The sequence below is a fragment of the Plasmodium malariae genome (assembly GCF_900090045.1).
Source record: "Plasmodium malariae genome assembly, chromosome: 4".
Classification (NCBI taxonomy): Eukaryota; Apicomplexa; class Aconoidasida; order Haemosporida; family Plasmodiidae; genus Plasmodium; species Plasmodium malariae.
In genome coordinates, this window is record NC_041778.1 from 603939 (window position 1) to 617693 (window position 13755).

At 23.1% G+C, this 13755-nt stretch overlaps 3 protein-coding genes across 3 annotated transcripts; 2 read left to right on the top strand and 1 right to left on the bottom strand.

Moving 5' to 3' along the window:
- Positions 1-4668: 4668 nt before the first annotated feature.
- Positions 4669-5532, top strand: PmUG01_04021400 (conserved Plasmodium protein, unknown function; the record flags this gene model as incomplete). The annotated part of the gene is made up of 1 exon (XM_029003212.1): positions 4669-5532. One exon carries the CDS (start codon positions 4669-4671, stop codon positions 5530-5532), a length of 864 nt encoding a protein of 287 aa, XP_028859668.1.
- Positions 5533-9318: 3786 nt separating this feature from the next.
- Positions 9319-10536, top strand: PmUG01_04021500 (conserved Plasmodium protein, unknown function; the record flags this gene model as incomplete). The annotated part of the gene is made up of 1 exon (XM_029003213.1): positions 9319-10536. One exon carries the CDS (start codon positions 9319-9321, stop codon positions 10534-10536), a length of 1218 nt encoding a protein of 405 aa, XP_028859669.1.
- A 1331-nt stretch (positions 10537-11867) lies between these two features.
- PmUG01_04021600 (syntaxin, Qa-SNARE family, putative) lies at positions 11868-12812 on the bottom strand (the record flags this gene model as incomplete). The annotated part of the gene is made up of 1 exon (XM_029003214.1): positions 11868-12812. One exon carries the CDS (start codon positions 12810-12812, stop codon positions 11868-11870), a length of 945 nt encoding a protein of 314 aa, XP_028859670.1.
- Between the last annotated feature and the right edge of the window lie 943 nt (positions 12813-13755).

Here is a 13755-nt window from a genome sequence, read left to right on the forward strand (position 1 = left end):
TAAAAGTTACTCCAAAGGACCTTATTTAGAAAAAATGTCTTTTTTGTTTAATTAAACTTTAAACATAGCTCCATAAAAGTCATGCAGAATATTATTTACTACTAGGTGAGAACATCGGATATTCTTTTAAAATTTAATGTGCAAAAAGGTTTTTGATTTATATTTTTTGAGCACATATCCTCAAACAATGGAATGTGTGTTATTTACCTTAAGAATTATTTTTTGTATATGCGAAAAATTAAAATTTTAAGCCGTTCTTATGCTTCGTGGATACAATTGTTTTTTCTTATATTTATTGTTGATTATAATATTTTTTTATTAATAACATTTGACTTGTCATTAATGTTCCAAGTGTGTACACATTTAGTATATTTAAGATATTTTTTATTTGCATTAGAACTTTTAAGTGTTCTTAAGGTAACCTATATAAAAACGATATGATAAAGACGTCTTTAAGAATAACGTTTCTATATATGTATATATGTATATAGGTAGATGGACGGATAGATTTAAGTTGTTCTTTGTTAAACATAAACATATAAATAATAAAATATGTTATGACAAAAGAGCTTTAAAATTAAAACCTTTTATTAGTAATATTGTTTTGAGATATATATAAATTGCTTTTAAAATTATTTTTACTAGAAGTACACTACAATGAAGAAATTGTTATTTGAAAAATATACAAAATAAATAGTTCTCTATGTGTTCTAAGGAATTGTTTTTGAATAAATTAATATATTTTTTTTAATTAATATAGAGCACCTAAATTTATCTAATCTAACTCTGTATGACATAATATAATGATTAATATATTATTAATTTTTGAAAGTAAATATAAAGGTTACACACTACATGCTATATATTCACAATATATTAAAAAATTATTTTTTGTATGTAATGAATTATTAAAATATACTGTCCGTCTATTTACGAATATTTTATTATTTTTGATATAATTCTGGTATACATATATTTAGAAAAAAACACATAAATTTAGCTAAAACTAATACAAAAATATGATTCTTTTATATTTTTATGACAAAGTAATACAACTATTTGTCTTTTATTAACATTAGTAAAGAGCCTTTTCGTGTTCTTGCAGATTTTCTTTTTAAACGAACTTTTAAGTTTTAGAATTACATAACTTTTTACATTTTTCTATATGACAAATATTTAAATAAAACAAACTGTAGTCCTAGTAATATATTTAGGTATACATTATTTTTATATTATACGTTTGAAACAAAGAAATTTTATGTCGTTCTATTTAGACACATTTTGATATATATTTTTATATGGAGCTCCATAATCTTTGATGTACAACTGTTAATATATATGCGTCTTCATAATACACTTTAAAGTTATCTATTTATTTTTGATTTCAACATATTAGATTTCATAATGAATAATGAAAAATATGATATATGCATACAAAATTATTTAAGGTTTATATGTAGGCTTTTGTGATAAACCACGTTTTTGGAATAAATGTAAAATAATAAAAAAAGGATATTAATTGAAACAATAACAGTTTCATAAAAGGGATACAAATTATCCTTTCAGAATTATATAAAAAGAAATGTTGATTTTAATAAATAAGTTATAAGTCTACTAACACGAAAATAAAGAAAATTTTCTTATACGTAACATAAACATTAAAGAAAATGAGTGGTTACAAAAGCTTCATTCAGCAATATGCACAATAATATTTATATATATTTATAAATTTTAACAAATGTTTACAGTATCTTATTTTCTTTAAATAATTAAAAGATATATACTGTAATAAATATATTTCTTTAAACAGAACCATTTAAGAAAACCCTTAATAATGTTCATAATTTTTATTTTAGATGATTACTCAGGATCATTGTGTTTGGAGAAATGATATACATACGCATACATATATGTATTGTTTATGACTAAAAAAAATAACCATGTACTTTTTAAAACAAAAATGTGATGGTAATGTGGTTTTGTTTATAAAAAAAGAAATATAATGAATGACAGTATTCTTTAAAAGTGTTGCATGCTTGTGAATAGACACGTCGAGAGATATTGTTGTTAGAAGGGATGTGTGAGGGGGACACCTTTATTATGCTTGGAGATATTATGTTGCTTCATCGAAAGGTTACATACTATAATTTACTATATAATGTGCAAATTGATACTTTTAAGTATTTGAACAAATTTCTAGATATCGTAATAGAAAAAAAAAATATATACGTCTAAGGAGGGTATAAAAATTATATTAAAATATAAAAAGACATTTATTAAACAAAATTGTTAATTATAAAAAGGGTAATGTTATATGGATATTCATGGTATATACTGCATGATTTATATAAGTAATTGCATTTATAAATGAAACATTTCACAACTGAAACGATGTCCTTTAAGGAACATAAATGAGTGTATATATGTAAACACTTATACGGTAAAACAAAAAAATGTTTTAACATATTTTTAAAATGTTATAAAATTTTTCCCAAAAGAAGAAACAAATAAAGGCAACTATACAACTGAATGGCATAAAGGTTAATACACCAGGAAAAAAGAAAAAAACAATAAATTTATACGTGAGGTATAATATATTTTCTTTATATGTCCTTTTGGAATTTATGAAATATAAGGTATATATATATATATATATATATTTCTCAAGATTATATATCAACTAACAATCTAGTACTAATATTTTTAATTCTAAGAAATTATATATAAAATACAGAAAACTGTATATAATAAAACTTCTTCAAATTGTATTACAGTGTCATTTAAAAGAACAATATCATATTAAAATAAATATTCAACAATGTTTTCCAAATAAACAATATTTTCCAAACGGTTTACGTATATTTAAAAAAAAAATATATATACTTCACCTTCTATATTTCATTTTGCTACAAGTTTTTCTTTGGTATGTACCATTTTGGAAAATTTTCTTTAAAACAGAGTTTATATTTCGTGTTCAAATTTTAAATTATTTTATTTTTTTATAACTTTTGTTGAATAAGAAATATTTTACAAAGCCTCAGAATAATACTATAGTGTTCTAATTTATAAATATCATAATGCCGTAAATATTATATTTTGATATCCTACCTTTTTGCTACTTTTGATTTAATAGTTTAATTTTTATTTTTTAAAAAATCCCATTCTGTTATTACTAAGTGTTTTCACTTTTTCGATAATTTTATAAATAAATTTCTTCTTTCCTTTTTAACATATTTTATGAAATATTTTTATTCATCAAAAAAAAAAAAAATGGTTTGACAAAGGGGAATTAATTTGTATAATATTTAATATTATATACATATCAAAATGCAGTTTCAGAACGTAATAGCATATTGTTTACAAAGAATAAATTGGAATAATTTATGTAATATTTGATTACAATAAAACAAAAAATAATGTTACAGATCTCATTTTTTTTTCTCATCAAGGAGCCTTTTTTTTATATCTCATTTCAAAAAGAACTATAAAAAAATTGCAAAAAGTTTAATGGAAAAGAGCAATTTAAAAAATTCACTTGTTATGCCCTTTAATTTATTTTTTTTTTTTTGTAAATTCGATTGTAACATTTAAACTACAATGAAACAAAAATATATATTAAATAATATATAAGACACTAATAAGGATGCTCATACATATGTACTTATACTTATTTTATGTATACTCATGTTATTTATATGTTATACATTTACATATTGTGCACATAAGAATAAAATAAATTACCAAAAAAATAATATAATAAAAAAAAGTATATTTTATATACATATGTATATACTACATATTATGAAGTACATGTACTTAAAAAAAAAAGCAAAAAAAAAAATAAAGTAAAAAAAATAAATGAAAATAAATAAATGAAAATAAATAAATGAAAATAAATAAATAAAAGTAAAATAAATGAAAGTAAAATAAATGAAAGTAAAATAAATGAAAGTAAAATAAAAAAAAGTAAAATAAATAAAAGTAAAATAAATGAAAGTAACATAAATGAAAGTAACATAAATGAAAGTAAAATAAATGAAAGTAAAACAAGGTTGAAATAAAACAAAACATAAAAAGAAAAATGAAATTTTTCATTTTATGAAGTTTGAGAGTTTGTTTAAAACAGAAATTCTTAAAGATGAAAAACAAAGATCTAGCAAAATTAAAGTAAATATAATTTTACTTAAAAAATAAAAGTATATTATACATAAAATGCATATTTTATACATAAATACGTATATACATATTAAACTTATATATATAGTACTTAACAAATAAAGGGAATTTATATTATTTTGCTTGTTTCTCAAGTATTTTTATATTTTGAGCATAATTTGTGTCATTTTAACCTTTTTTTTGCATTAATTTATGAATATACTTATTGTTTTATGTATATATGGTACATGTATTGTTTTGTTTTTATATATATATATATATATATGCATGTACTGATTTATTTTTTTCCATTACACATTATCGTGTAATAACAATTTATTTTTGTTATTACTACATTTTATTAACATCCTTTTTTTAATAGCGTTTTTTTTCCTTTTATGGTATATGTACATATATGTATATATATATATGCACATGACGCATAAATTGGTGTACGCCTCATAAATTTTCGTATTGAATATACATATATATATTGATCCTTTTTAATAAAAAATGAAAAGTGAACAAAATGAAAAAATAATGGACTATTTGTCCTGCCCTTTGGATGATGTAGTTCATAGAGAAAAGAAAAGCGGAAAGAATAGTTTTTTGAATGTAAATAATACAAAAAAAAATGAATTTAAAACAAATTTTTTTAAAAAGAAAGATTTAACACAAGGCTCAAGTTTTCGAGGAAGAAGAAGATCTCGATTTTCAAGTAGAAGATCAGGGAGTTTTAAAAAACCATTTTTTAGTAACAGATTAAGTAACAATCAATTTAATAAATATAAAAGCAGAAAATTTTATAGTAGTGGTAGAGATTATTTTAAAGGAAGAACTAATAGTTATAGTTCACATTATGGTTATGATAGTTATAAAACTCCCTATAATAAAAATTTTCTTAATAGAAGAACTAATAATAATATTAAAACGTCAGGTACTATATATAGGGGAAATTTAATTAAAAAAAAAACAAGAAAAGTATTTAAAAATTCAGCTCCTTCTAGAACTATAATAAGTCAAAAATTAAATAGCTATAAAACAGTACCTGTTCCAGCCAAAAAGTTTAATAATTTAAATATATCACTTTATCGAAAAAATATGTCCTATGGTTTAGGTGCTAAGCGATCACTTAACACTGCTGTAGTAAACAAAAGTAAAATAATCAGAAAGGGAACAAAAAAAAGTAATGTTATTACAAAAAGTAGAAAAAGTGTAAATGGGTCCAAGTTTAAACCGTTAAATAAATATTTTTTATCAAAAATTAAAATTGTTACTTCTTTAAATAAAATACCATCTCCTCTGAAGGAACAAAAAGACACAGAAGTAAACCTTCCAGAATCGTTGAATAGTACAAATATGAGAAAAGGAGAGTAAACGTGTAAAAACGCAAAATAAGACCAGAGCGGATAAAAGAAATAATAACGGAAGGAAAGGAAATCACAAGAGGATACAAATATTAAAATAGACGTTTTAATTTATAAATGTACATAATGTGACCACTGTGTTATTTCTGTTTTTTATTGTTGTGAAGTGTTTATATTGAAAAAGTAAAAGAAAAAATAAAAAAAAAAAAAAGAGAAACTGCAAGAGATAGAGATGTCGATAGAGAGAGAAATAAAAAAATACTTAATGATATTCAAAATAAAATAAAACAGTAACTGTAACAATAGTGAAGTAAAAAGAAATATAAAAAAAAAAAAAATTATATATTACTAAAAAGGTCAAATTTTTAAAATACACCAACCCCGTGTAGATGTTAATATATTGAAAAATTAATGAATTGAAACTAAAAAGTTCCTGTGGTATTTTCAATATTCCCCCCTTGTTATGTTTAATATTACACGTATGTATGTATATATGTATATATATTTATATATACTTTTAGACAAGTATATCAAAAATTTACCGAAAGTATATTTTACCAACGACGAAACACAACTTTTATTGTACGTTAAAATTAAGTATTGCGTCTAGAAACATTTAAAACAAGAGGTTGCATATTTTAGCGAATTTATAAGCCTTTTTAATGTGACAAAAAGGGGAAAAATGTATTATGAAAACAAAAAATCTTATAGTAATAATAAACACAGTAAATGGTCTTTTGCAAAAGATTAAATAAACGTTCATGAACAACTTTAACAGTAGTTATAGTATGCTTTACTAAGTAGAAAAAAAAAAAAAAAAAAAAGATAGAAGCATGAATATAAAATATATAGATATGCTACTAAAATTTGTATTATCATATGTAACTTCCTTTAAAGATGAATTATAACGGTTGAATACTACTTAGTGGAAATTTTTTTAATATATTGAACTGAACTGAACTGTAATGCAATGAATTAATTAATATATATATATATATTTTTTTTTAACTTTGATTTAAATTGTTCCTCATAGAGAAACTACATTAAAAAAACGGTTGTGTATTAATGAAAATATTCTTGCTGTTGCAGTATATACAACTGTATATGTATATATATATATATATATATATATATTTACATTTGTAAAATAGGGATGACTTGAAATTCGCAAACTTTATAGGCGAAAACAAAATAGAAAAGCATATAATACCACTACGTTTTGCGCAACTTTCAAATTACAATAATTAGATACAAAAAGGGGAAATAAGTGGTTAGAGGAAAAATCAAGTTAATAATAGTTCAGGGATAAGTATGTTGATCTTTATGTCGTTTAACGAACTCATTTTTGATTGTATGTACTGGAAATTTGTAGTAATTCAGTAGACAAAAAAAGTCAAATAAAAGTCACCAGCTTTTCCTTTTTTTTTTTTACAGAATTTTTTAAAAATATTCTTTACTCCCTTGTGAAAAAATTCCATATATATTTTTTAAATTATTTTTCGCAAGTTCATGGAAAACAATACCGTACCTCTGTTCAATATTTGAAGTTAAAATTCTGATAAATAAATCTCCTTTAAATTTTAAATATTTGAAAATATAAAAAATGTTTTACTAAATAAATTAAGTAACATTTTTTTTTATTTTCATTTTAAATTGTATTTTCAATGGTTATTTTTATTTTAATTTATTTATAATGCTTCACATTATGTAAGGGGGTTACTAAATATGCCACACCTCCTATATATATTTTAATAGGTCTATACTTAATAAATTTTATGTAATATCTCTCCTCATTTTTTTTTTTTTTTTGTTTTTACTGCCTTTATCAGCGTATGAGAGTGCAAAGAAATTTCGGTGTAATTTTTTTTTATTTTTTATAGTGAAAATAGCACACTCTTTATCGATATTTATATATGTGTGTATTCTTTTCACCTTTTTTTTTTTTTGTATAATATTTTTTGTAATTTAAGTTAAATAAAGCTGTTTCTATAAATCAGTTACTACCTTTTTGCGCAATATTTTGTTGCAAATATTTTGTTGTTTTTTTAATATATATATAAATACCATATAAGTTTATTTTATTTTATTTTATTTTATTTTATTTATTTTTCTTTTTTATGAACAAGCAATATAATTTACAAAAATTACATTTCAGCTTGTTCATTTATGAACCACTTTTTATAAAGTGTTTAATTTAGTAATAAAAAAAAGGATCCAGGTCTCTTCAAAGGCATATATCACATGTAAAAAAAAAAAAAGAAAAGAATAGTTAGAAATATATGACAAGACAACTAGATGTAAGCGAAATTTGTTGCTGTTATAAGAAAGCACAAAATTATTTGATAATTCAAGAAAAAACTATTATTTTTCCTAAAAATTTTATTATTTTTTTTTTTTTTTTTTGCCCCTTTTAGCTATTATATATATTATGTACACTTGTAAATTATGAGTAATAAAACTGCTTACCTGTTTAGACTTCCTTAGAGTTAAACATAAGAACGTAAACATTCTTTTTACATAAATTTACGTTTTGAATATAACAATATATTTCCTCAGTATTATTAAGCTGCATATTTACAGCGTATGGAAAGGAGAAATTTCTGAACATATCAGAAATATTTATGCGTCGTGTTAATGCTATACCTTAGTACTACACCTTAGAACTACTTCATATGATTGTGCATATACAATATATGCATTATACACATGTACAAGGATACATATGGGTACTCCAAAAAAGTTAATGCATTTTTTTGGGTGTGCTTAAATGCCAATTATAAAAAAACGGATACTTAGGTCAGGAATATTCACGCACTTGTGCAAAAAAAAAAAAAAAAAAAAAAAAAAAAAAGAGAAAAATATTGTAACATTTAGAAAAATATTGCAACATATGGCAAAACAAAAAGCAATGGAAAATGCAAGCAGTGTGAAACCACAAATAGTTGAACTATTTTAACCTGTACAAAATTTTTTCAATTTTGCTTTTTAAAGGCATTAGTAGGGGTACGAAAAAGGTTAAAGGTTTAACTGTTTATATATCACATTTTACCAAATGTTAAAACGCGAAAGATTAGGAGTATGAAAAATATGCTCAAAAACGAATTAAATGAAAGGTGAAAATAATTTTCCTTAGAAAAATAAAGAATCGCTAAAGGGTTCATATATAATAAGCAAAAAAAAAAAAAAAAAGAGTTTTTTTCATTTTCATTTTACTTATTAAGGGTAGTAGAGCTACATAAAATATTCCTGCATATAGAGAAATATACCCAGATAGAAATTACATGTAGATATGCAGGTATGCAGGTGTTTTCTTGCATGGGCTCACAAACTATGCTCCTTTTTAAGCTATATAAAGAGACATTGTTTCTTTAGGCAAAGGTGTGGAATTAACAGGTGTGGAATTTGCAGGTATAGAATTTGCACGTGTGGAATTTGCAGGTATAGAATTTGTAGGTGTAGAATTAACAGGTGTGGAATTTGTAGGTATAGAATTTGTAGATGTGAATTCAGCAGGTGTGAATTAAACAGGTGTCAATTGAGCAAGTGTGAAATTTGTAGGTGTGGAATTAACAGATGTCCAATTTGTAGGTATCAGAATTGTCGGTGTGGTATTAGTAGTTGCCCTATTTGTAGGTATCCAAATTGTCAGTGTGGAATTAGTGTATATACGACTAGCGGATATGCAACTAGCGGGCATATAACTATCTGAAATGAGACATATTTCAAATAGGAAAACTTAAATTCGCATTTTACATTTTTGATATTGATATCATGAGGAAGGGGCAATGGGTAAAAAATGAATATAACTTTTATTAGAATAATTTCGCTTTTTTTGGCGTTATTTTATGTAATAATACATGTAGCAAATTGTTTGAAAAAAGTATGTTTATTATCACCTGTACATAATAAAAATAAAAATAGGGAATTTCAAAAGGCAGCATATCACATTATTATAAAGAAGAACTATTTCAATTTAAGCACTTTAAGGAAAATAAAAATAAAGTACAGAAAAATGTATGCATTTCAAGATATGGTATATACAAATAAAAAGAAAAGTATTATTAACTTAGTTTACCCAGATATGATTAAGAAGGAAAAAAAATATATTGCAGACAAATTAAAGGAAATTATAGAGAAACAAGAAAACGTAAGGTACCCAATGGTTTTTAATGAATGTATAAACTATTTTCATTCCAACTTTTTCTTCTATTATGTGTTTTTTTCCTTTTTAAGGATTGAACGGTATTTATTCCTTCTTGAAAAAATGAAAAAATTATTGTTAAAAAAATTGTTAACAAAAACATGGTTCGCAAAAAAATTAAAGGCTTGCTCGTTAAGTAACGTAGTTCCAGATTTAACCTTATTCGAAAAGAGGTATATATGGAACGGAAGAAAAGTAAGTGCACTTTTTAAAAACAATTTTAGTATACTTAATAGAAAATTAAATGTACTATTAGACCGATATATGCAAAATGATAAATATTACTATAATACAAGAAACATAAAAAAAGATGATTGTAATAAAAACCTTGTAATTAGTAGTCCACTGCATATTGCGTATGCTTTACAACTATACGGCATGTTCAATAATAATTATTTTTTAAAGAGCATAAACTCCACTACACGATTAATTAACATAAATATGCAATTTTATCTTTTAAAAAATTATATAAACGATACATATTCATCCGAAAAAATTTTGTACACATATAAAACCTTTGTTCAATTAACAGTTAAGAAGAATATGATTCCTTTATTTAGCTCGTTTCAAGATAGTACAAAATTAATTAAATATTTTGAGTCTGCATTAGACGAAATAGTGAAAAGGCAACTGGATGTTGATATACCTAACTTAAAAATTATGAACTTGTTAAATTTTTCAGTAATACTACTAAATCTTTTGTTAAGGAAAGTAATTCAAGTTTTATTTTATTTTATTTTATTCTATATCAAAAAAAAGATATACGAAAGGAGGAAGTTTATGAAAGATGTATATTCATTTCCGTTTTATTGAAACGAAAGATTTGTAACGTGCCATCCGGAACATATATATACTCGTATATTTTTCATATGTGCATTGGGTGTATATATGTATGTTATATAACTAGCGAACTTTTGAACATACAGTTTAACTGGCAAAGTAAGGTGTAAAAAGGTTGTCTTCATCCACAATGTACAATTTGCATTCCACAAACTTTGACTTCATTATGATTTTTTTTTTTTTTTTTTTTTTTTTTTTGAGCCCCAAATATTTAAAGAAAAAAAAAAAAAAAAAAGAATTAGCCAAATTTAACATAAAAAGGAAAAAAAAAAAAATAAAAAAATAAATTTTAATTTGTAAATAGTAATAATGTATTTTTTTCGAATAAATATGCAAAACAATAACAACAACAAAAAAAAAAAAAAAAAAAAAAAAAAAAATGTGCTTATAGTACATTATACATAAATGTTTATTAATTCAGAATTAATTTAATTTTGTAAGAATATATATAGCAAAAAGACAGATAAGATATGTTTATTAAATAAATGTTGTACATAAATATGTATATGTGTCTGTGCATGTACATAGCATATATATGCCAATGCAACATACTTCACATTAAAATGAAAAAACATACTCTTTGCAAATTTTACGAATGCTGCTAATGGTGTCAAATACATATATATATATGTATGTACTTATGTATATGTATACACTTATGAATATGTATACACTTATGAATATGTATACACTTATGAATATGTATACACTTATGAATATGTATACACTTATGAATATGTATGTACTTATGAATATGTATGTACTTATGAATATGTATGTACTTATGTATATGTATACACTTATGAATATGTATGTACTTATGTATACGTATATACTTATGTATACGTATATACTTATGTATACGTATGTACTTATGTATACGTATGTACTTATGTATACGTATGTACTTATGTATACGTATGTACTTATGTATACGTATGTACTTATGTATACGTATGTACTTATGTATATGTATACTTATGTATCGTATATCTTATGTATACGTATGTACTTATGTATACACGTATGTACTTATGTATATGTATGTACTTATGTATACGTATGTACTTACGTAAATGTGTGCACGTATATGTATATTTACATGTTGACAAATTGAATAAGGCAAAAATTTTGGGAAAGAAAACATAAATTTTTTTTATTTTTTAAAATGTTTTTCCTTCATAGTAATTTTTTGTACGTACAAAGGTAGTATCCTATATTTACCCCCACCCTTATTCCCCCTTTTTTTTTTGTCCTCTGCACCATGGTCAAATGAGCAGGATTAACTGTAACAGGCGCAACACCTAAATGAGCCTTACCAAGATAGGTAGACATGCTATCACAATAATGATAATTACACCCATAGTTATGTAGAACATCCATTTTGAGGTAGATTTTTGTATATTTCTAGCATCAATCAAATCAGCATTTGCTTTTTCTGTAAAATGTTGAGCATCATCAATATTATCATATATATTATTTATCACGTCATCATTCATTTCAATTAAAGCTGATAACTCTAAAATGGTTTGATGTAAATCATATACATTTTTTTCTAAGGTTTTCACATCTTTATATTTTGTTTCTACATCTGTTAATGCATTTTTTAAATCTTCATGTCCTTGTAATTTCCATTTAACCAAATTTTGTGTACTAATATTTTCATGATTTAATACATAATTAATATCATCTTCATTATAATGGGGATACATAATTTTAATATGCCTAGACATTTTATCTTTCATACTATGATGATAATCATTTTGTACTTGTTGATAATTATGTAAAGCTTTTTTAAATACATAAATTAAATTATCATGTATGGCTTTTTTTATAACTTTATTATCTTTCGATTTTAATAAGAATTTTTTCCGTAAATTTCTTATATCTATTTTTATGGACTGAATAAGGTTGTTTGCATTTTTTATTTGCATATTTAATAACACACTTACCTCATTTTCTTGTTCTCCTGTTATAGCTATATTTATTTTATTTTTTAAAGCCAATATTTCATCAACAATAGAATATATTTTTTGTATTTCCTCCTTTATTTTATCAACTCCATCAACATACAGTCTTAAATCACTGTTATCCTCACTTGGAAAATCAATTATTGTTTCTTCATTTCTATCAACTTCATTTTCAATAATAACATCATTTTTAAAAATTAACAATTGTATCATATGTTTCGCATTTTTCTTATTTTTTTTTTCAGCTAGCTGTTTTATATTATCAAATAAATCAATCATTCTTTTTTAAAAAAAAAAAAAAAAAAAAATTAGAGCAGCTTACGGGAGGATGGAGCGTGAAGAGGGGAAAGAATAAAATGAAGAGGATTGATAAAAGAGATACTAATTTTCCTTTGAGTCTTCTTCATTATTTATGATAAATGTTTTTTTAAAACCCATAATCATGTGTCTGCTATAATACTGGCTTGTATATTTTTATGTCTTATTTTGATTTTATGTATTACATGCGTGCGTAGTTGTTGCATACAGTTGTTCATTTTTTTTTTATTTTAATTTGTATTTTTACTTTGTTTTTTTTTTTTTTCTTTTTTTTAATTTATACGAATTCTTTATTTTTTATTTATGTTCTTTATTTTTTATTCATGTTCTTTATTTTTTATTCATGTTCTTTATTTTTTATTCATGTTCTTTATTTTTTATTCATGTTCTTTATTTTTTATTCATGTTCTTTATTTTTTATTCATGTTCTTTATTTTTTATTCATGTTCTTTATTTTTAATATATACATTTTTTATTTTATATGTTTTTTTTTTTTTTTTTTTTTGTAAAATCCTGAACTGTCCAGAAAATAACGCAATTTATCTGCTTTTTATAATTTCGGTCTTTCCTAAATTTGTCCTATTTTGACAGCATACACACCTTCTATTTTTTTGTTTGTGCGTCTGCGAGTCTATGTGTCTATATGTCTGTTTTTTTGCGCTTTGGTTATTTTGTATTTCTTAAAATTCAGAATTTCCCTTTTTGACTTTTTAAATCTATTAGTGTTAATAAAATTAGCATCTATATTTATAAAGCGTAATACATTCGACGAAAAAAAATAAAAAAAATAAAACAAAATAAAAGTACACGTACAGGTATACATACAAATGCACATACAAATACAAGATTCAGTTTTAATGAAGTGGGATCATAAGTTTTAAATGTTTAATTTTAAAATATGAAT